A 24,598-nucleotide genomic window follows, 5' to 3' on the forward strand; every position below is an offset into this window, starting at 1 on the left:
AGTGGTGTTCAGAGATGACCTGCAGTAGACAGTGGTGAGAAGTGGTGTTCAGAGATGACCTGCAGTAGACAGTGGTGAGAAGTGGTGGTCAGAGATGACCTGCAGTAGACAGTGGTGAGAAGTGGTGGACAGAGATGACCTGAAGTAGACAGTGGTGAGAAGTGGTATTCAGAGATGACCTGCAATAGACAGTGATGAGAAGGGGTGGTCAGCAATGATCTGCAGTAGACAGTGGTGAGAAGTGGTGTTCAGAGATGACCTGCAGTAGACAGTGGTGAGAAGTGGTGTTCAGTGATGACCTGCAGTAGACAGTGGTGAGAAGTGGTGTTCAGAGATGACCTGCAGTAGACAGTGGTGAGAATAAGTGGTGGTCAGAGATGACCTGCAGTAGACAGTGATGAGAAGTGGTGTTCAGAGATGACCTGCAGGAGACAGTGGTGAGAAGTGATGTTCAGAGATAACCTGCAGGAGATAGTGGTGAGAAGTGGTGTTCAGTGATAACAAGCAACTCCTAACTAAGTATTCAGGGTCTGATTCAGAGTTGCACACAAGACCAGTTATGACAGTTCCTGCAATTTTTTGGCGAAGTGTCCTCAGGGTGTGTTGTGGGTATATAAAAGGAACTGCAGGCTACACCATGTTAGACATATCTTGATGATGAATACAGATGTCGACTTTAAGTTACTGTCTCAAGCACCAATTGACTATCTACATATACACATCATAAAAACAGCCAAGGATATCCAGCCAAAATTTCATTACCTTCTGCAAAATGGATATTCACTTCCAGTCCTATATACAAAATATGCCACATCTGCATGAACATTTATTAAAGACAGACAATCACATCCGGCCTTAAGCACTTGTCCATCCACTTCTGCTTTACCTACAGTGGAAGCAAATTTCTGGTATCTGCCATCACTTATGGTTTCTGCATGGAATCCTAACTGTAGTTTTCCTATTGGAATCCTATATAAACCAGCATGGTCCACAACAGCTCACATAACCATGAAGAAGGGGTTTAAACCTTGAAACATGTTTGCGTTCCTTTGTGGACTTATCTATCTACTTTGGATCTTTTGGAATTACCTACTCCATGACCGGGTTACATGACCACATAGACGGCATCTCATAGCCCAAAATGATATGTGGCGTGCCTATGTTATATGGGGCTGATCAGCAATTATGGTAATGCAGCAGGAGGCATCACGCTTCCAACAATGGATACTCTGCGGACCATCGGATGGCTGCCGCTGATTAGCGTAAGAGGCCAGGAAATATCTGTCAGCTGATGGAGATCCTGGCCTTTTCCCACCCTCAAATGGCAGCGACAAGCCTCTGTTTCAAGAAATGGAGGCTATCGCCACCCCCTTTCCGCCCACAAATGCCAGCAGACTGCCAATCACTGACAGGCTGTTCTGCGTGCAGGATTGCAGACCCATTCTGCACATGCGCAGAACGGGTCATGCGCCTGCGCAGATTCCTGAACATCGGGAATCTGCATTCAGCAGTGCTCTTGCTTGCTCTGCTGAATTAGGCCCTGTGTGTGTTCTGTGTAACTGCATGTGAAATGCTACATTACAGTATACCGAGTCACGCCATGGCATGGTGTGACTAGAAAGGCTGTTTAACCCGCAAGGAGGCTAGATGTATGTGAACACATCTGTACGTTGCTCCCAACTTGCAACCCAGCTGCATTTTATGCCAAACCGCTGTAGACATTGTATTGTACACATTACATGGCCATCCATCCTGCACAGTAAAGTGTCCTTAAATGATGTAAAGAAGCCTGGTGTAATTATGCACTGGAAGTTTTTCATAGAGTGATCATTTAAGGTTCAATTCTTTTAAAAATACATGTTCGGCATTTATGTTTTTGCGACATGTTACTTAGAAACCATGCTGGGCGAATACATGAATGTATTGAAGTACATGCAGTTAGTCCATGGCATGTGTAACTCGGCTTAAGGGAATGCGTGGCGTCAATATGATGAAACCTTTTGGAAAAAACAGGAGGGTCAGGATGTGTTCCAATTTCTTTCAAGGGCATCGAAGTCTGGCGGGAAGTCAACCAGCAAACCAAAGCATCCCCGGACGCAGGCGTAACCAGGAAATAGCCTTTCCCAGGGTGTTTTGACCCAACAGGGGTCGGTCGCGGAAAATGTTATGCTTTCAATAATGCCCAGTGCAGCAGAGGGACAGGTTGCAGATATTGGTACATCTGCATGCTGTGCAGAAGCGGTCATCTGGCCAAGTAATGCTCCCACTCGGGAACTGGGGGACAGGGTGTGGAGAGCAACGTGGGGAGCAGCATGTCAGTTTTAAGTAAGGCTCAGTCGCCCATCAATTTAGCTGAGTTGGAGAAGTGGTTAGGCCGCTATTCACTCAGGGTACAGGTGGCTTTTTTGCTCGACAGGTTTAGAAATGTTTTTCGTCTCCCTTTAACTCTGGTTATTTATGTGGCCTCCAAGCGGAACTTGCGGTCAGTGAGGGAGCACCCAGACGTGGCCGCGCGTAAAGTGTCTGCTGAGGTGCAATTGGGCCGCATGTGAGGACCCTTTTCTTCTCCCCCAAGAAGGATCTGTGCATCTCACCATTGGGGGTGGTTCCAAAGAAGGAGCAGGGCAAGTGTTGTGTCATTTAGCACCTTTCTTACCCAGAAGGGGGCCCAGTCAATGATGCTCTGGCTGAAGAGGATTGTAGAGTGAGATACCAATCGTTCGAGCAGACCCTCGAAATAGTGCAAGGTTTAGGTAGGCAGGCGCTGTTAGTAAAGGTGGATATTGAATCAGCCTTCAGACTTCTTCCTCTTCACCCTGAGGACCTAATTCAGACCCGCTCACGAGCACTGAGTGCTTGCAAGCGGGTTGATGTTGGCCCAGTGCGCATGCGCACGACGGACCCGGATAGCGACGGGTTCCCATCGCTCATGAAAAAACGGAAGGCCCGACTACTCGTTTATCATATCTAGGGATAGAAATCGATATGGCATTAGGTCTCTGTCATTTACCTTTGGAGAAGATAAGGAAGTTACGGGAACTCTTGGAGGTTTTTGTTTTGGCTAAAAAGGTTTTGCTTAAGCAATTGCAATATCTTCTAGGACTTATAAATTTTGCATGCAGGGTGATACCTACAGGTAAGGTTTTTTGTCATCGCTTAGAACGTTCCACAGTGGGTGTTAAAAAGTCTCACCACCTGGTGCGCATATCGCAAGACATGCCAGAGGACCTGCGCGTATGGCACATGTTCTTGTGGGAGTTTAATGAAGTGCAAATATGGCTCTCGGCATCAGTAGATAATTGCCAACTCCAGTTATTCACGGATGCATCGGGTTCGTTAATTTTTGGAGCTTTCTTGGAGGTTGAATGGTGCGCAGAACCTTGGCCCGAATCATGGAAGAAGCATGGTTTAACAGCGTGCATGCTGCTATTAGAGCTTTTTCCAATTGTTGCCTCCATAGAGCTATGGTCCGATAAGCTTTCCAATAGGAGTATTGTTTTTTGGTGCGACAACTTGGGGGTAGTGTACGCCATCAATAATCAGAGGACGGACTCTCCTCCAGTTTCGCATTTATTGCGACATTTAACCCTCTTATGTTTACATAAATATATTGATTTCCGGGGTCGCCATGTTCCGGGCGTGGAAAACAATATCGCAGACACCTTGTCTCGGTTTCAGTGGGATAGATTTAGGGCTCTCGCCTCGTGCGCTAGTGAGTTTGGTTTATCCTCTCCTTTGCATGTCTGCTAGATTATTGAGCCAGCATCGAAAGACTTGCATTAATGGCATTGGCCCCAAGTACGCTAAGGACTTATTCGGCGGCTTTGAAAAATTGGCGAGTCTTCTTAGCCTCCGAAAGTGAGGGAGGTAAGCCAATTCATGGCTCCATGTTACGGTTTGTTTGGGTATGGCACAAGCAGGGACGTTCTAAAGCGGCCATGTCCGCTGCTCTGTCTGGCATTGCTTATTTTTCAAATTACATGGCAGGGCAGACCCCACAAAATCCTTTCTGTTAACTAAAGCAATGAGGGGTTGGGCCAAGGAGCGCATTGTTTCAGGTGACACGAGAAGGCCTATCAATCCCACTCTTTTACGGGAACTTATATTGGCGGTTTCGGGGGTCGTGGTGGGCGAGTATGAAGCAGCTCTTTTTAGTTTGTTGTTCTCGTTAGCTTATTTCAGTGCATTGAATTGGTGGCGATTAATAAGACCTCTACATCGTCTGGTTTGCTTTTCAGTAACGTGGTAGTTAAAAAAGACCTTATTTTATGCCGTATTCACAAGTCTAAGACAGATGATTTAGCTAAAGGGAAATGGATTTCTATTCTGGTGCATGTGGACACCATCCTCCATCCGGTTAGTTTAGCTGAGTGCTTTAATAGTGTGCGTCGCTCTGGCGGCATTTAGAATTGGGGCAGCAATGTGCGCAGCAGCTGCAGGTGTTTCCTTCGAATCCTTAAAACAATTTGTTTGTTGGAAATTTTCAGCGTATAAAACTTTGCGAGGGCATAAGCTGCATGATTAAACCGCGCTCCCGGCGAGTTTGTTGGGAAACTCCTTATGCCTACTGCCGCTTTGGAGCTTGAGGGGGCTTTCAGTTTTATCCTTGCAGAGGTTTTTTGTTTTTCCCTTTCAAGATGGGTCACCCAACTATTTGTTTTTCTTTCCCTGGCTAGGTCGTTTAATATTTGTTACCAATTCTGATGGGATTAGCAGGTACTCCCAGGATGACTAATTGTCAGGTGTGGTTCATAGGTCACTCATACATTTACTGGGCTAGCAAGCATCCTTTAGCCTTTCAGGTCCGTAACTTGTTAGGTGCTGGCAAGGTGCAGTGGTTCGGATTTCAGGGTATACGCTGGTCCGGCCTTTTAAATGCATTGTGGTCATCATAAGCTAGATTTGGGACCCCTGATAGGTTAGTGGTTCATTTGGGAGGTAACGACCTGGGTTCTTGTAAAGGCATTGAACTCATTCATGCAATCAGGAGGGATTGGCAGACAGTCATGGCTAGATGGCCAGGTGTAGGTTTTGTGTGGTCAGAAAAAGTGCAAAGGCATTTTTGGAGAAGGTCTCAAGGGGGTGCAGCATTGGATAGGGTACGTAAAAAAGGACAATGCAGCAGTTTCCAGGTTCATCACTAACTTGGGAGGGAGAGTTATCAAGCATCCAGGCTTAAGATATGAGGAAGTGAATTTTTATAGGGCAGATGGGATACACCTCACTGGCAAGGGCCTGGAATGGTTCAGAAAGGACCTTCACGCCTTCCTTGAGGTTTGAATTTATCTAAATGGGTAGTGGGGCTCGGCTATTTTAGCCAAGCTTTGGCGGAAAGCAGTGCTCCTGGGCAGCCTATTGTGGAATTAAGAGTGCCTGGGTGGCATTTTCCTTTTGATAGCGGCAAGTTAGTCATTTCCTAAATGGGGGACTAGGCCATCATCTAAGGGAGGGGTCAATGCTGTGCCAATTAGAGGAGAGTGGTACCACTACAGGCCAGTTTACGTTAGGTCAGGGTTCCGCCCTATTTACTTCTTTATCGGGCTGTGGCCCAGGAGTGCTGCTTTTTACTGCCACCGATCTTTCAATTACAAATTCTAATTCAATAAATTTTTGGCCGTGTCCTCTTTAAATTCCACATATGCCTCTGAGTGTTTATTTCTAGTTATTTGTTAAGTATGTAGCAAAACGTATTATTTAAATAATTGGTGACTTAATATGTTCATTGTTTTATGGTTTGTTTACTTCTTGCTGTAATATTAAATAACTATGCTATGTTTTTGATGCTTGTAAAGTGACTTTGGGTCTTGCTGGAGAAAAACACTATATAATAATAATAATAATAATAATAATAATAATAATAATAATAATAATAATAATAATAATAATAAAATTAATAATAATAATAATAATAATAAATATTATTAATTATTGTTATTATTATTATTATTATTATTATTATTATTATTATTATTATTATTATTATTATTATTATCTGACATAAATGCTCTATTACAGGCTGCAGTAACAACTGACACAAACTATGTGGAATACAGCAAAAGATGAAACAATATGTTTTACTCCAGCTGCTGTATTATACAGTATGACAATGTGGTCATATTTGCAATTTAAGAAAGAAGAACTAGTCAGAAGAACGTTCTGACCACAGATACCATTCTATCCACAGACACTGAAGTCCAGGAAATAAGTTTATTTTATTTCTTTTAAAACACCCCAAAAATTACAGAACCTGTCAGTAGCTTCGTTTGCCCAAACATGGAAGTCACCGATCTTCTTCTACTGTTATTCGCTATCCAAGGTCAGTGATTACTTTATGTTTTATATAGAATATCCTACTTTATTTCCAGGTATTTCCAGAGGACAGAGAGTAAAGCAGGCTACAGAACAGGGAGATGTATCATGTAGTTACTGTGTGAGCTGCTGCTTCCATCCTCCTCTGTCCTAAACTATCTGAGCCTCAGATCCAATGGCCCAAAATATACTCTAGTTATAGCGGCAATGGCTTAAATTAAATTAATTTGGTATTTTATTAATTATATTAATTATTCTAAAATATTCAAATAAATTATGTTTCTCCTAAGTCTTTAAAAGTAATTTACACTTTAATAGTTATCAATAAATGTATTCAGAGGTAACTATCCTGTATACAGTAGACTGAGGTATCAGTATACATATAATCAGTATACATACATTGACTTCTAACGTTCTATAGCAATTAAATGCAGTTAAAGTATTAATACACAATAATAAAAACAATATAATGATTGAGGAATGGATTTCAGGACTCATGGAAAAATGAAAAAATAAAAAATATAATTTTTTTTTAATAAAATATATACTGAGGATTTGTATGTGCCAGTGGTAACCAAGATGCCAATTATGAGATTATATATAATCCCAAAATTAGCATTATGGCAAATGACCTTATTTTGGGTTTCAGTTTAAACATAATTGTCTACTGAACATAGAAATATTGTTAGAGATAATATTTAATATGACCAAATATCGTACAATGAGTGCAGGGTCATGTGTTTATCCATGTTTCTATAACATTTGATGTTCTGTTTATTATATGCAATATTACAGTTTTATTTAATGAAATACTGTATCTGCCTCCTAAATCAAATGCCAACATGTATTCTCCATAGAAACATAGAAGATCACGGCAGAAGGGAACTGATTGGTCAGTCTAAAGCAGCGGTTTTCAACCGCTGTGCCGCGGCACACCAGTGTGCCACCGGCGGTTCCTTAGTGTGCTACCGCCGCCCTCAGAGCCGCCAATCAGATTGCTTCAGTGCAATGAGTGCAGCCCGGGCTCCGCTGCCACTGAGCTCTTCTGGGAAGTACGGGTGCACCCGGACTGTAACCTCTGTAGGCGCGGTGGCATGACATCACAGGTCACGCCTGCATGCTCAGCCAGCCAGTCATTCTGCCGGCCTGCCCGCTCAGCCAGTCAGTCACCCCGCCCGCTCCACCCGCCGGCCCACAGCCTGCTGTGCTGCCAGCTCTGCACTGTCAGCTGATGAGGCACAGGTAGGTGCCAAAAAAAATTACATTTATTGTGTGAGCCAATGTAACTTTTTTTTTTTTTGGTGGGGGGGGCAATGTGTGTTTTTTCTGTAGGGGTCAGTCAGTGTTTTTTTTTGAGTGGGGAGCAATGTGGTTTATAATTATTCTGTGTGGCCAGCCAATGTAATTCATTTTCCTGTGGGGGCAATGTTTTGTTATTTTTCTTTCAGAGGGGGCCAGCCAATGTTATATTTTTCTGTGGGGGGCAATGTATATGTTTTATTCCTGTGGGGGCCAATGTACAGTATGTCAGGCCTGCCAACCCTCCCGATTTGGCTGGGAGCCTCACGATTTTCGGGTGCCACTCCCGGCCCCCCAGAAAGGCAGGCAAGCCTCCCGGAACCTACTAATCCTCCCGACCTCCCCCTAGAATAAACTGTAAACCGGAGGAAGGGAGCTGATTGTCGGCAAGTATCCAGTATGTGTGTTTTATTCCAGCTGAGGCCAATGTATGTTTGTTTTATTCCTGCGGAGGCCAATGTATGTGTGTTTTATTCCTGCGGAGGCCAATGTATGTGTGTTTTATTCCTGCGGAGGCCAATGTATGTGTTATATTCCTGCGGAGGCCAATGTATGTGTGTTTTATTCCTGCTGAGGCCAATGTATGTGTGTTTTATTCCTGCTGAGGCCAATGTATGTGTGTTTTATTCCTGCTGAGGCCAATGTATGTGTGTTTTATTCCTACTGAGGCCAATGTAGTGTGTATTATTCCTGCTGAGGCCAATGTATGTGTGTTTTATTCCTGCGGAGGCCAACGTATGTGTGTTTTATTCCTGTGGAGGCCAATGTATGTGTATTTTATTCCTGCGGAGGCCAATGTATGTGTGTTTTATACCTGTGGAGGCCAATGTATGTGTATTTTATTTCTCTGGGGCCAATGCGTGTGTTTTATTCCTGTGTTTTTTTATGTGGGAGCCAATGTGTATGTTTTTTCATCAGTTGCGAATACCGCATCGCCGGATGGTGTGATTTGTCAATTTTAAAATCTTGCGTTGTGTGTCTCAAGTTGAAAAAGTTTGAAAATCACTGGTCTAATGTGTTCATTTCAGTGCCTATTTTTCATGGGGATGTATAATTAGCCTTACAGATGTGTCTTTTCCTACTGTTGCTTCAGTCTAAGTAAATAGCCCCTCTTGGCACCTCCACTGTGCCAAGCATCTTTTTAATTTGTAAATATAAAACACACATTCTTGAAGCAATGAACCTACATGTATAGCTAACACTGATCAGTTTAATGTGAGACATTTGTACTGTACATCTGTGTGTGACGGAGCCTGAATCTGTGTAAACGGTAGGGATGTGCACGGACCCCCGTGTTTTGGTTTTGGATCTGTATCTCCTTCAAGGTTTTGGATCAGGATTTGGTTTTGCAAAATCACCCTCAAGTGTTTTTTGTTTTGGTTTTGGATCTGGATTTTTAAAAAAAATAGATAAAAAGTTTTAAAAACAGCTAAAATCATGTAATTTATACAATCCAAAACACGAAATTCGGATTTAAAATCCGAATTCCGAACCACAAAAAAATCTGAACCGCGACTCGGCTTTACCCGGATTCACGAAATTCGGGTGGATTCGGATTTCTGGAGAACCGAACCGCACATCTCTAGTAAAAGAGGAGCAATGTAGCAGTCGTGGCTTTTCTCCGAGTTCTGTTGTGCATCATCTGTGATGTGTTAGGTTAGTAAAACCAATTCCTGCACAGTAACTGTCACAGCTCAGCCTCTCAGGTGCACTGAGTGACTTTTTGCTGTGTCTGCGATGCGACTAAGATGGAAAATGTAAAGAATAATACGGCAATTTTCTCCTCTCAGAGCGTCTCAGTTGGGCTGTGTGCCTCACGACATATGGCACAAAAATACTCTTTATTTGCAGACACAGCTGTATTTTGCTCTATGACACATGTTTATTATTCAACATTATAAATATGAGTTACTATTAATAAAAATCGCTAGGGCAGCTCAACAATGCTCTGCACCCTGCTGATACTGGCTGATAGTGATAAGCAGAGACCATAGCTAGATTAAGGGGAGAGGGGCATAGGGGACAAGTACCCCTGGGACCCCTCTCTCAAGGGGCGCCCCTGGCTGGAGCTGCGGGGTTTTTTTTTTGGTTTTTTTTTTTTAAATTGGCCGCAGACTCCTGCCTATTGGTTCAGGAGTCTGTCAATCATTTCAGTAAGGAGGGTGAGTCAGTGGGAGGGTTACAAACAGCCAGGTCAGGAAGTCACATGAGTCAGCACCATAGTTGCTAAGTCCGCTTATAACAAGCGGAATTGGGCTTCTTTTTTTAGAAAGTTGCTTGTTGCTTGTTTTTGGGCTTGTTTTTTTGTGTGCATTGCAGAGGCACCCCTAGAGGTAAGTAAGTGTGTGTGTTTTGCACTGGTAGTGACTTAGGGAGGGGGGAAGGTTGTGTCTGGGGAATAGAGGGAAGTAGGTATGGGAATCATTTGATGTTTCATCGGAAACATCGGTCAAATGGTTTTGATGTTTGATGTTCAACCCTGCAATGTTTTGGATTCAATGTTTCATCACCATCACAAGATTTCTCCCCCAATGTTTTTCCCTGCTCTTTCAATGTTTTTTTTTTTTTTCGTGTCACACTGTGAGGTGCTGTCACTGCTTTGGGCTGCTGGCTGGCTCTCTCCTTGTTTTATAATCAATCCCAACTTTAGAAGAGAGTACAAAACACAATGGCTGGGCTACTACTGCTACGTGCATGATGCTGCTAGGGATGGTGGCTGACAGAGTGAAAGACAATCTGGTCAGTCAATTAGCTGCAGCACATAGGACAGTCCCGCCCCTAGCTCACTGGTTGGCTGCTGGGGTGTCTGGCTGCTGCAGCTATTGGTAACTGAGCAGTCAGTCTCACAGTGTCACTGTCAGGCACTCACTGCATGTGCTCTGTATGACAGACCCAGCGGTGCCTAAAAGTCTATAGAGAGACATCAATGGTGAGGAGCTGAGATAAAAGGAGTGTGTGTACAGCAGGGGTGGCCAAACTCGGTCCTCGAGATCTACCATTAATTCACGTTTTCCAGGTCACCCAGCAGGTGCACAGGTGTAGTCATTACTCACTGACACATTTTGAAAGATCCACAGGTGGAGCTAATTATTTCACTTGCGATTCTGTGAGGAGACCTGGAAAACGTGAACTGTTGGTAGCTCTCGAGGACTGAGTTTGGCCACCCCTGGTGTACAGTATGATGATATAGACAGAGACTTAAACTGAGAAGAGACAGAGAGAACAAAATGAAAGAGGAGGCTCAGAATGAAAGAGTTATGTCTGGAAGAATGGACAACAGCAGAAATTAAATTGAGAAAGAGAAGAGAGTAAGGGGCCTATTCATCATACCTAAAGTTTCCCAGGAGGTAATTAGGTTTAGAACTGGCATGGAGTTCTACCTAATTACCGGAGGAATTCATCATTCCTCCTCCCCATAACTATCTATTCCGAAAAGCTGTCATTTTTGCGATGACAGCTTTTCGGGAAATAGATAGTTATCCCTGCCTGCTCTAAGTTACCACAGCTGGAATCCGTGCTCTGCATGCGCTGTTACATCTGTAAAACAAGCGCATGCGCAGCACTGCCTACAGATGCGGTAAGTTTGTGGCCCCCCCTCCGCTGCTCATCTCCCCCCCCTGTTCAGCACTTACCTGCCTCCAGCTCCGTCTGCTATGCTGTCATGTGTTCTCCCAGCAGAGCTCAGTACTGTTTAGAAAAAATTAAAAAAACTTTTTTTTCTACTTCAGGGTCCATAGGGTATCCACAGGATACCTTGGGGTATAGGTGTGACGTCAGTCGCAGGGCACCAAAGAGTTAAGCTTTCAGCCTCGCAGGATGCACTAGGTCCCCCTCCTATACCCCGCCCCCGAGCCAAGGCACCTCAGTTTAGTTTGGTGCCCGGCCGGAGTCGGGTGCACCTGTTGGAGTGGGGGCTAGAAGAGCCCCATGAAGCTTTTTCTTCATGCAGCTGTGGCTGCACATCTGGATGAACAGCATGGACAGTCAGTCCTGACGTCCATGCTGTCTTCCCTACACCCCGCCGGTACCAGAACGCCAGTACTGATCCGGGGATGCTGGTGGGCATCTGGGGTCACAGCTAGCAGTGACCCCAGATGTTCCGGACCATGGCCGGATTCAAGGGGGACAGAGGTAAGCAGCGGGGTCCTGTGGTGGGTCCCCGCTGATCACATGGTCCTAAGTCCCCAGGCAGGGGGCTCCCTGGGGACTGGCTGCAGCGTGGAGCCAGGCGACCAACCTGCGCATCCACTACCCCCTGGGACAGCGGACCACAGCAGAGCGGTAGCGCTGCGGCGTCCCAGGGGTTAAATGCAAGCCAGGGGAGTGCGCCTTCCCTGTCTCACAGCCGGCGCCTCCCCCACTGCACACAGCCCTCTCTGCACTGTGCTGACTGGCCCTGTGTCAGCGCTCCTCCCCCAGGCCAGCCTTCTCTCTTCTCCTCAGCAGCCATCTTTTCAGAAGCATGGTGAACGCTGCTGGAAGGCTGCATTGGAAGCATCGTGGTCTGGGTCCCCCCGCATACCTCTCCTCCGCTGTGGTCAGGTCTGTGTATGCAGCGCTGTGTCCTACCAGGCCCTGTGTCTGTGTAGTTGAGTGATCAGTGCTGTTAGTGCAGGAATTGATTTTCTTTGCATTGTATGTGACTGTGCTAGCGCTGCCTGTAACTTTTCTTCTCAAGACTGTCAGCTTTATTACTGTCCCTGTTCTTTCTGCTAAGCCCTTGCGGTGCGGTGCTGCAGGGTGGTCTCTCGCCTATTTAAAATATAATTGGTGAGAGGGGTCACATACGTGGTGCCATCATGTCTGAAAGTGATTTTCCCCTCCGGCTACAGTGTACCACGTGTAAAGTACCGTTAGCGGAGGGGGAGGGTAGCGCGGAGGGCCTTTTGCTGGCAGTGTTTGTCCATGGCGCGGCCTCTTACGGTTACAGTACCGGTACAGGAGCCGCCCTGGGCTTGTTTCGCTCAGGCGCTAACAGCTTTAGTGGGCCAGTTAGCTCCGCAGCCCGCGTTTACTCCGATGGGTTTGTCCCAGCAGTCTGTGGTGTCGTCACCCATGCAGGGTTTCCCACGACAATTGGTGGTACCCCACAGTCTCCCTATTTCACCGCTCCCGGTTTCTCAGGAGCCAGCGTGGGTTAACTCCCTGACGAGTTCTGTACAGCACTTGTCGGATGTGTTGCAAGGGGAGTCTGTGATGCGGCCTCATAAACGGCCGGTGGTGTCTCTGTCCGCTCCTTATGAGGATGACGAAGGGACGTCTGATGATGGGGAGATTCTGGATCCTTACGATCAGGAACCTCTCCATACTAAGGACGTTGATGCTAAGTCCAAAGTATATATTCCTGGACTTATTCGGGCGGTCCGCAGAGCCTTGGTGATTGAGGACGAAGTTCCCCCAGCGGCTAAGTCTAAGTATGCCTTTTTCAAAGACGTGAAGGGCGATGCCACAGTCTTTCCTCTTTCGGGTCAGTTGGTGGACCATTTAGAGGAGGCGGGGAAACAGCCAGGCAAAAGATACCAGCCGCAGCGACGTCTGGTGGTGGCTTATCCGTTCGCGGATAATTATTTTACTAAGTGGGAATCCCCTCCACAGGTGGATTCTCACGTGACCCGTCTTGTCCGTAGTGCCACATTGCCGATGCCATCCATGTACTCCCTTAAGGATGCTACGGAGCGCAAGGTGGAAATCTGCCTGAAGTCTGCTTATTCCCTTGCGGGGGGGGGGCAGCACGGCTGGCTATGGCCATTTGCTGGGTTGCCAGAGCGATGGAGCGCTGGGCGGATTCATTAGAGGCTTCTTTTGATTCCGACTGTCCGGCCGAACAGGCGGAGTTGATTGGCAATCTCCGTGATTCGGCCACCTACATCAATGAGGCGGCTCTAAACATTAGTACTCTGGTGTCTAGAATTTCTTCAGCAGCGGTAGATGCTCGTCGCACCTTGTGACTGCGATCCTGGAAGGCGGACGCAGATTCCAAGAAGGGTCTGGAAGCGTTGCCGTTTACCGGAGAAGTTCTCTTCGGTCCGGATCTGGATAAGATTGTAGCCACGCTGGCGGCAGCCAAATCGGCTTGTCTCCCGTCGGCCGCTGCTCCTTCTGGTTCTGGTCCATCGTCCTTTCGGTCATCTAGGGCCCAGGGCAGGCCCAAACCACAGTCGTTTCCTTGTCAGGCTGGCCCTAGGAAATCGGTCAAGCCCCGGAAGCAGGCATGGAGTACCAGATGTCCGGCCCCCAAGCCAGATTACAAGCCTGCGGCCTGACGGTCCGGGCCTCCCTTTGGGGGATCCCAGGGTGGGAGGCCGCCTGCTGCAGTTCGCCCAGTGTTGGTCAGTCACTACGACAGACACTTGGGTTCTGGAGGTGGTCTCCCACGGGTACGCCCTCTCCTTCCGGCACAGACCCCCGGCTCGATTCTTCACCACGGGTCTACCATCAGACCGGAACAAGGCTACGGAGCTGCGGAAGGTATTGCACACTATGCTCCAGGCTGGAGTTATAATGCCTGTTCCATTCTCCCAGAGGTGGCCAAGGTTTCTACTCAAATCTTTTTTTGGTACAGAAACCCAATGGGTCGTATCGTCCGATTCTCAACCTCAAAGCACTCAACTAGTCTTTGCGGGTACCAAAGTTTCAGATGGAGACCCTACGGTCCATCATTCTGGCGCAGGAACCTGGGGACTACATGGTGTCATTGGACATACAGAACGCTTACCTGCATATCCCTATTCTTTTGCGCCATCAACAGTTCCTCAGGTTTGCAATCCGCAGCGACCACTTCCAGTTTTGGGCGTTACCTTTTGGCCTGGCGACAGCACCACGTGTTTTCACCAAGGTGATGGCGGTCATGGCGGCTTCTCTGCGGCTGCAGGGAGTCCGCATGTTGCCGTACTTGGACGACCTGTTATTGGTGGCGGGATCTCCAGAACTCCTGTTACGCCACATGGACCTGACCATTGCCCTGCTGCATCGGCACGGCTGGCTAATCAACTGGCAGAAGTCCACTCTAATCCCGTCTCGGAGGATTCTGCATCTTGGAGCCTTATTGGACTCGGGACAGCAAAAGATCTTCGTGACGGAGGAAAAGATCTCTGCTTTACAGTCAAGGGTGCGCAGTTGTCTGCACAGCCGCCGGGTGTCTCTACACTCGGCGATGAGGTTACTGGGCTCCATGGTGTCGGTGTTCGACATGGTGGAATATGCCCAGTTTCACTCCAGACCTCTGCAGCACCTGATCCTGTCAAAGTGGAACGGGCTGCCTCAGTCTCTGAAGTCCCAGACGATTGTGTTCACCCCGGAGGTTCGCCTGTCCCTTGCTTGGTGGTTACAGACGACCCACCTCAGTGAGGGACGTCCGTTCTGGGTTCCAAATTGGGTCCTGTTGACAACGGACGCCAGTCTTCGGGGCTGGGGAGCAGTTTTGGGTCCACATCTGTTCCAGGACAGGTGGACGCCGACAGAAGCGGAGCTTCCAATCAATATCTTGGAACTCTGTGCGGTCTTCAATGCTCTCCAGCAGGCACATCGGTTTCTCCAGGGTCACCCGGTACAGGTCCAGTCGGACAATGCTACCACCGTGGCCTACATAAACAGTCAAGGAGGAACCCAAAGCCGGGCGGCTCTCGTAGAGGTGTCTCGGATCCTGGTTTGGGCGGAGCGCAATCTTCCGGCCATATCAGCGGTCTTCATCCCGGGAGTGCTCAATTGGGAGGCGGACTTTCTAAGTCGCCAGGACGTTCATCCGGGGGAATGGTCCCTGCACCCGGACGTTTTTCAACTACTGGTGGACAGATGGGGTCTTCCAGAGATCGACCTCATGGCGTCCCGGCACAACAACAAGTTGCCGGTGTACGGGTCTCGCACAAGAGACGAAGGGGCGTCTCTGGTGGATGCTCTGTCCGTCCGGTGGACATACCTGTTCCCTCCGGTCTCCCTTCTTCCACGGGTAATCCGGAAATTCAAACAGGAAGGAGGGACGCTCCTGTTGATAGCTCCCGCGTGGCCCAGACGGCACTGGTTCTCAGACCTTCAGGGTCTGTCCGTGGACTGTCCTCTGCGGTTGCCACTACGACCGGACCTCCTGTCTCAGGGTCCTTGTCATCACCCGGACCTGACTCGGCTGTCTTTGACGGCGTGGCTGTTGAGCCGGCCATGCTGATGTCCCGGGGGTTTTCCAGCTCTGTGGTGCGTACCATGTTGCGAGCTCGGAAACCGTCTTCCGCGAGGATATTCCATCGCGTGTGGCATACGTTCTTCCAGTGGTGTCGACCGAGAGGTTATGCACCGCGGGAGTTTCGTCTGTCTCGGATTCTCGCCTTCCTGCAAGTGGGACTAGATCATGGGCTTCGCCTTGCTTCTTTGAAGGTACAGGTTTGGGCCCTGTCTGTCTGGTTTCACCTTAGGATTGCTACAATCCCGGATGTGCGCACCTTTATGCAAAGTGTTGTCCGCATTCAGCCGCCCTTTGTTCCACCTGTGGCGCCTTGGGATTTGGCTGTGGTCCTGAGGGCTCTCCAAGGACCGCCGTTTGAACCACTGGGATCAGTGGATCTTAAATGGCTAACAGCTAAGACTGTTTTCCTTCTGGCTGTTGCTTCGGCCAGACGTGTTTCTGAGTTAGGGGCTCTTTCTTGTAGACCCCCTTTCTTGGTTTTTCATGGGAACAGGGCAGTACTCCGCACTCGGCCCGAGTTTCTTCCCAAAGTTGTTTCCCAGTTTCATGTTAATGAGGAAATCGTTGTTCCGGCCTTTAACTCACCTGGTCTTTCCGTGGGTGAGGCCTCTTTGGATGTTGTGCGGGCCTTAAGGACTTAGGTTGACCGCACTTCTTCGTTTAGGAAGTCGGACGCTTTGTTTGTCCTCTATGGCTTCCGTAAAAAGGGTTGGCCTGCTTCAAAGCAAACTTTGGCAGCCTGGATCCGTATGGCTATTTCTGAAGCTTATCTTCATGAAGGCCTACCGGTTCCTCCTTCTCTGAAGGCTCATTCCACTAGGTCTGTGGGTCCTTCGTGGGCAGCTCGACGTGGTGCCTCTGCAGTCCAGATCTGCAAGGCTGCTACGTGTTCCTCTGTCCATACCTTCATGAGGTATTACAGGTTTGACACCTTCGCCCCTCAGGATGCTTCCTTCGGGCGGCGGATTCTCCTTTCTACACAGGAGCGTCCCCACCCTTAAAGGATACTGCTTTGGGACATCCCCAAGGTATCCTGTGGATACCCTATGGACCCTGAAGTAGAAAATATGAGATATGGTAAGAACTTACCCTTGTTATCTCTATTTCTACGAAGTTCATAGGGTTCCACAGGACTCCCGCCCTGTCGCACCTGTGCTGCAGATGGGCTTTGCTCTGGTCACCAGTTTTCCGTCTCTCTCTGGTGAGAATGTGATTCTTGTATGTGTCCATATCTTTGTTCTCTCTCTTCCTTCTCCTCCTCCGGCCTATGGCTTGGTAACTAACTGAGGTGCCTTGGCTCGGGGTCGGGGTATAGGAGGGGGACCTAGTGCATCCTGGGAGGCTGAAAGCTTAACTCTTTGGTGCCCTGCGACTTATGTCACACCTATACCCCAAGGTATCCTATGGAACCCTATGGACTTCGTAGAAATAGAGATAACAAGGGTAAGTTCTTACCATATCTCATATTTTTTAGAAACTTTATTGTGTTCTGCTGGGAGAACACATGACAGCATAGCAGACGGAGCCAGAGGAGAGACCAGAGCACTGGAGGGAGCTGCGGAGGACCTGCCCACGCTGACATAGTGTTACCTGCTATTCGCCACCTCACCGTGGCGAATAGTACCTCCATCAAATTCCAAAAATACATAATTTTCGGAATTAGATGAATACTATAATTTCCATATCCCCATACTAATGTACTATTACAGCCAACTAGTTGGCTGGTTGGATGAAAGTTGGTCTAGTGTGTGGCCAGCTTAAGACTTATTTTAAAAGTATATTAGTCTATATGTTTAAGTATGGAGTTTGATTAAAAAAAATGAAAACATCAGTTAATATCTGTTCCAGAGAACCAATGTTTTTATCTAAATAATGTTTTGTATTCAATGTTAAAAACATTGGTACTTACAATGTTTTCTTTCGATGTCCCATCCCTAGAGGGCAGTAGCCAGTGGATAGGGTGAAGTTGGAAGGGGCAGGCATGAAGGAGAGGTAAACTAGATGATAGAAATGAGGCAGGTACATGGGGGCGAGTTAAAATGACTGAGGCTGTTATAGTGAGGGGATAATGGGATTATACAGGTGACAGGAATGAAGGAGGTAAAGAAGAGGGGTGAGAGGAATGGGGAGTCAGGTAAAGGAAAGGTGGGTACATACACACTAGACAATATGTCACCTGATCCTGCTGATTGGGCTGACACATCGTCCACATCGACCAGTGTGTACCCACTATGCATGACCCTGCGCACTCCCCCGGGTCGTCCATCGGGGTCGTTTCATCGACCTGCATGTAGGGCCGATGGAACAACCCAGATTCCGACACTGGCATAGTGGATGGAGCCGGTGCTTGACATATCAGGCGTTCGGTCATCTCATCATGCAGTATGTATCTACCGCCCAATATATATTGCGTGGTCAGGTGTCACATCTCTGGACACACACATCGGCAAGTATGTACCCAGCTGAAGACTGGCAAGGGAATGAGGTATGAAAAGAGGGAGGAAGTAACAATATGGAGGCTGGTGTAGAGGGAGAAAAGCAATATAGGCAGATAAGGCTGTGCATACACTAATATACTTAGGTTAGAGAAGGGGGGAATAAAGAAAGTTAGGCAGGTAGAGAGTGAGGACAAAGAGACACCCCCATAAATTGGGTTGCTTGTTTTCAATTTCAGAGTTGGCAACACTGGTCAGCACTGCTGTGTGCACCCACATGGAGGAAGCAGGGAGGAGAGTGCTGCTGCTGCTGCTGATGGGGACAGACAGACTCCCTAGTCTCAGCAGCTGTCATGAGAAAATTATGATCTGCAAACACACTTTAACCTGCTGCAAGTTTGGGGCCTCATTTACTGAAGAGTTTTATCACCAAAATGAGTGTTAAGTGTCACTATGTATAATAAATGGTGCTCCAGCCAATCAGCTCCCAACTGTCATTTTTCTAACAGTTGACAGTTGGTTGCTGATTAGCTGGAGCACAATTTATTATACATAGTGACAGTTGGTTGCTGATTAGCTGGAGCACCATTTATTATACATAGTGACAGTTGGTTGCTGATTGGCTGGAGCACCATTTATCATACATATAGGGGTATTCAATAAGGGAGCGATAACATCGTTTTTGCGTTAATATCGCAATTATGACGTCATTATCGCAGGTTTTACTTTTACACCCTATTCAATTTCAAAGACTTATCGCAGTTTTGACAAGTCTTTGATAAAAACCGGTGATAAGTTTTCACCATTGAATAGGTGTCGAAAAAAAGTGCAGAATTGGGGTTTAGGGGTGCAGGCTTAAAAAAATAGCCTGCACCCCTGAGAATGACATTTAAAAAAGAACTGTGTCAAAAAAAGTTTTAAAAAAAAATAGGGACACCCCAAAAAATTTACTTAAAAATTGGGGTGCAAAAAAAAAAAAGGGAAAAATTGTTAAACAATAGGGAAATAGGTTCAGGGCTATTCTGCAAGTATGCGGCAGGTGTTTTGAAGAATAGAATTATAGCGGCAGGTGCACAAATGCAGAATTTTAAAAAACTTACTTTTGGGGACATCAAAATATGCTAGTACCCATTTTCATGTACCCCAAATTTGATGGGACCACTTAAAAAATGAAAAAAATAACCTAAGTGCTCTTCTGCAACACTTCTTCAATGTCGGGAAAAAAACACCTGCTGCGGCTATTTAAATCCCCGACTTTCAATTAAAGGCTAAAATGGGGGTACCCATAGTGTTCCCCCATGTTTTTACAACTTTATGGGGTCTTACAATTATTTTAAAGAAAAAATCGTAACTTTACGCAAATCCAACTTCGGAGTTCCCGTTTTCGTTAATTTTATATTGAATACGGGGATAAGCGGGAGCACGCACCAGACTTAACACAGGTAAAAACTCCGATATGAAATGTTAACTTCGACAGTGAAGTTAACGTTTCATATTGAATACCCCTCATAGTGACATTTATCACTCATTTTGGTGATAAACTCGTTAGTAAATGGGGGCCTTGGTCTCTTTGCTGTGTGCAGCCCCCTATATGCTGCTGCTATTTCTCTGACTGAGGAGTATGGCGGGACAGAGCTGTAACTACCTGTGTGGCCCAGGCTGGGGACCCTATGAGAAAGTAGCCAGTTCCTCCTAGTATTCCTAGTCACATCTCACATCTGCACCACTTGGATGCCTGGTTAGACCCTGTGGTGTCACACAGGTAAATACTTGTACAATTTAATTTACATTTTTAATTTTATTTTTATGTTTAGTCGGAACTAATTGCAGTTATAATAATAGGGTTCATTTAGTCATCCCAGTAACTTTGCTCCTAGGTCCTGATTCACTACCAATTGTAACTGCGATTACGCACGCAATTGGGTGACTGTTACATTCTGCGCATACATGTGCATCGCAGTGTGCAAACACCTCACTGTGATCAGGATTGCAATTGAAGTGACACTGCAGACCCATCGCAGAGTGATTGACAGGAAGTACCGTTTGGGGGTAGTGACGGGGGAGTGGTTGGAGAAACGCAGGCGTGCCAGTGAGATTGAACGCCATTACAGGGGTATGCATAAATTAGCCACTGTGATGCCATACGCAGCTTGGACTTTCACTGCTTGCAACAAGGTTAGCAATTCCTGAGTAACCTTCTGCAAGTGTGTGTGAGGCTGCGATGTTACTGGTGCATTCGAAGCCTTGCTAAGTACTACGGATGTTTGTAAGGTAAAGGGGGCGTCCATGTGTTGTGCTGCGTCTGGCATAGCGTTTGCAGTCATTAGCATATCTTCACAGTGAGACTGCGTGCGTAATCACAATTGCAGTTGCGATCCATACTGAATCAGGCCCCTACTGTGGTGATTCCATTGTGCACTGGTGGGTGTTAGCATTCTGCACTGGTGGGTGTTAGCATTGTGCACTGGTGGGCAGTGGCGTAACTAAGGGGGGTCGAGCAGGGCATGTGCCCTGGGCGCCATAGGACCGGTGGCATGGGTGGGGGGGGACCGCTGCTGGCCACGGTCCGGTCTGCCCTAGTTAGGCAGTGTGGTGCCGACTGCAGTGAGTGCGGTCAGCGCTACACATTTACACAGGACTGGCACTAGGCTTCCCAGCGCTGGTCCTGTGCTGCACAGCCGAGCCCCTTCCCTCCCCCTGAGCACTTGCCCAATAGCGCCAGGAGGAGGGTGGCAGGCGGGCGGGCTCAGGCTGTGATAACACACACATCGCCGCTGAGTGGCAGCGATGTGTGTGTTAATCAGCAGCCAAAGAGAGTCAGACAGACTTTCATTGGCTGCTGCTGCACACACATCTCCACCAGTGCTGGCGGAGATGTGTGTGTTAAACAGCAGCCAATGAGAGTCAGATAGAATCTCAGTGGCTGCTGCAGCGCCCACTGCAAGAGCCGGCTCCCTTCCGGCTCCTGCAGTGGGTAATGGGAGATACGTCATGACATCTCTCCCATAATGCAGAGCGTGCTGGCCCGGAAGGGCGGACGTTGCTGCATTGTGCACTGGTGGGTGTTAGCATTGTGTACTGGTGGTTGTTAGCATTCTGCACTGGTGGTTGTCAGCATTGTGCACTGGTGGGTGTCGGCATTGTGCACTGGTGGGTGTCAGCATTGTGCACTGGTGGGTGTTAGCATTGTGTACTGGTGGGTGTTAGCATTGTGTGCTGGTAGTTATTTGCATTGTGCACTGGTGGGTATTATCATTGTGCACTGGTGGGTGTTAGCATTGTGTACTGGTGGGTGTTGGCATTGTGCACTGGTGGGTATTATCATTGTGTACTGGTGGGTGTTAGCATTGTGCACTGGTGGGTGTTATCATTGTGTACTGGTGGGTGTTAGCATTGTGCACTGGTGGGTGTCAGCATTGTGCACTTGTGGGTGCTAGCATTGTGCACTGGTGGGTGTTAGCATTGTGCACTGGTGGGTGTTAGCATTGTGTACTGGTGGGTGTTAGCATTGTGCACTGGTGGGTGTTGGCATTGTGCACTGGTGGGTGTTAGCATTGTGCACTGGTGGGTATCAGCATTGTGCACTGGTGGGTGTCAGCATTGTGCACTGGTGGGTGTTAGCATTGTGCACTGGTGGGTGTCTGCATTGTGCACTGGTGGGTGTCTGCATTGTGCACTGGTGGGTGTCAGCATTGTGCACTGGTGGGTGTCAGCATTGTGCACTGGCGGTGGGTGTTAGCATTATGCACTGGTGGGTGTTAGCATTGTGCACTGGTGGGTGTTAGCATTGTGCACTGGTGGCTGTTAGCATTGTGCACTGGTGGGTGTCGGCATTGTGCACTGGTGGGTGTCGGCATTGTGCACTGGTGGGTGTCGGCATTGTGCACTGGTGGGTGTCGGCATTGTGCACTGGTGGGTGTCGGCATTGTGCACTGGTGGGTGTTGGCATTGTGCACTGGTGGGTGTTGGCATTGTGCATTGGTGGGTGTTGGCATTGTGCACTGGTGGGTGTTAGCATTGTGCACTGGTGGGTGTTGGCATTGTGCACTGGTGGGTGTTGGCATTGTGCACTGGTGGGTGTTGGCTTTGTGCACTGGTGGGTGTTGGCATTGTGCACTGGTGGGTGTTGGCATTGTGCACTGGTGGCTGTTGGCATTGTGCACTGGTGGGTGTTGGCATTGTGCACTGGTGGGTGTTAGCATTGTGCACTGGTGGGTGTTGGCATTGTGCACTGGTGGGTATTATCATTGTGTACTGGTGGGTGTTAGCATTGTGCACTGGTGGGTGTTATCATTGTGTACTGGTGGGCGTTAGCATTGTGCACTGGTGGGCGTTAGCATTGTGCACTGGTGGGCGTCAGCATTGTGCACTGGTGGGTGTCGGCATTGTGCACTGGTGGGTGTCAGCATTGTGCACTGGTGGGTGTCGGCATTGTGCACTGGTGGGTGTCGGCATTGTGCACTGGTGGGTGTCGGCATTGTGCACTGGTGGCTGTCGGCATTGTGCACTGGTCGGTGTTGGCATTGTGCACTGGTGGGTGTTGGCATTGTGCACTGGTGGGTGTTGGCATTGTGCACTGGTGGGTGTTAGCATTGTGCACTGGTGGGTGTTGGCATTGTGCACTGGTGGGTGTTGGCATTGTGCACTGGTGGGTGTTGGCATTGTGCACTGGTGGCTGTTGGCATTGTGCACTGGTGGGTGTTGGCATTGTGCACTGGTGGGTGTTAGCATTGTGCACTGGTGGGTGTTGGCATTGTGCACTGGTGGGTGTCAGCATTGTGCACTGGTGGGTGTCGGCATTGTGCACTGGTGGGTGTCGGCATTGTGCACTGGTGGGTGTCGGCATTGTGCACTGGTGGGTGTCAGCATTGTGCACTGGTGGGTGTCGGCATTGTGCACTGGTGGGTGTTAGCATTGTGCCCTGGTGGCTGTTAGCATTCTGCCCTGGTGCATGTTGGCATTGTGCACTGGTGGGTGTTAGCATTGTGCACTGGTGCGTGTTAGCATTGTGCACTGGTGGCTGTTAGCATTGTGCACTGGTGCATGTTGGCATTGTGCACTGGTGGCTGTTAGCATTGTGCACTGGTGCATGTTAGCATTGTGCACTGGTGGCTGTTAGCATTGTGCACTGGTGCATGTTGGCATTGTGCACTGGTGGGTGTTAGCATTCTGCACTGGTGGGTGTTAGCATTGTGTACTGGTGGGTGTTAGCATTCTGCACTGGTGGGTGTTAGCATTGTGTACTGGTGGGTGTTAGCATTGTGTACTGGTGGGTGTTAGCATTGTGCACTGGTGGGTGTTAGCATTGTGTACTGGTGGGTGTTAGCATTGTGTACTGGTGGGTGTCGGCATTGTGCACTGGTGGGTGTTGGCATTGTGCACTGGTGGGTGTTGGCATTGTGCACTGGTGGCTGTTGGCATTGTGCACTGGTGGCTGTTGGCATTGTGCACTGGTGGGTGTTAGCATTGTGCACTGGTGGGTGTTGGCATTGTGCACTGGTGGGTGTTAGCATTGTGCACTGGTGGGTGTTGGCATTGTGCACTGGTGGGTGTTGGCATTGTGCACTGGTGGGTGTTGGCATTGTGCACTGGTGGGTGTTAGCATTGTGCACTGGTGGGTGTTGGCATTGTGCACTGGTGGGTGTTGGCATTGTGCACTGGTGGGTGTCGGCATTGTGCACTGGTTGGTGTCGGCATTGTGCACTGGTGGGTGTCGGCATTGTGCACTGGTGGGTGTTGGCATTGTGCACTGGTGCGTGTTGGCATTGTGCACTGGTGGGTGTTAGCATTGTGCACTGGTGCGTGTTAGCATTGTGCACTGGTGACTGTTAGCATTGTGCACTGGTGCATGTTGGCATTGTGCACTGGTGGCTGTTAGCATTGTGCACTGGTGCATGTTAGCATTGTGCACTGGTGGCTGTTAGCATTGTGCACTGGTGCATGTTGGCATTGTGCACTGGTTGGTGTTAGCATTCTGCACTAGTGGGTGTTAGCATTGTGCACTGGTGGCTGTTAGCATTGTGCACTGGTGCATGTTGGCATTGTGCACTGGTGGCTGTTAGCATTGTGCACTGGTGCATGTTAGCATTGTGCACTGGTGGCTGTTAGCATTGTGCACTGGTGCATGTTGGCATTGTGCACTGGTGGGTGTTAGCATTCTGCACTGGTGGGTGTTAGCATTGTGTACTGGTGGGTGTTAGCATTCTGCACTGGTGGGTGTTAGCATTGTGCACTGGTGGGTGTTAGCATTGTGTACTGGTGGGTGTTAGCATTGTGCACTAGTGGGTGTTAGCATTGTGTACTGGTGGGTGTTAGCATTGTGTACTGGTGGGTGTCGGCATTGTGCACTGGTGGGTGTTAGCATTCTGCACTGGTGGGTGTT

At 48.2% G+C, this 24,598-nt stretch overlaps 1 protein-coding gene across 1 annotated transcript in view; it reads left to right on the top strand.

Annotated features, from left to right (window-relative positions):
- The window catches only part of LOC148506832 (uncharacterized), an 84,025-nt gene extending 76,618 nt beyond the window's left edge, over nt 1–7,407 (top strand). Inside the window, exons 8-11 of the mRNA XM_088446081.1 lie at nt 3,751–3,858; nt 4,173–4,356; nt 6,366–6,385; nt 7,167–7,407. Coding sequence (XP_088302207.1) covers nt 3,751–3,858; nt 4,173–4,356; nt 6,366–6,385; nt 7,167–7,407 — 553 coding nt within the window. The remainder of the gene's footprint in view (nt 1–3,750; nt 3,859–4,172; nt 4,357–6,365; nt 6,386–7,166) is intronic.
- The last annotated feature ends 17,191 nt before the right edge of the window (nt 7,408–24,598 follow it).

Source organism: Taudactylus pleione, unplaced genomic scaffold (genome assembly GCF_031769625.1).
Source record: "Taudactylus pleione unplaced genomic scaffold, aTauple2 ptg000393l, whole genome shotgun sequence".
Lineage (NCBI taxonomy): Eukaryota > Metazoa > Chordata > Amphibia > Anura > Myobatrachidae > Taudactylus > Taudactylus pleione.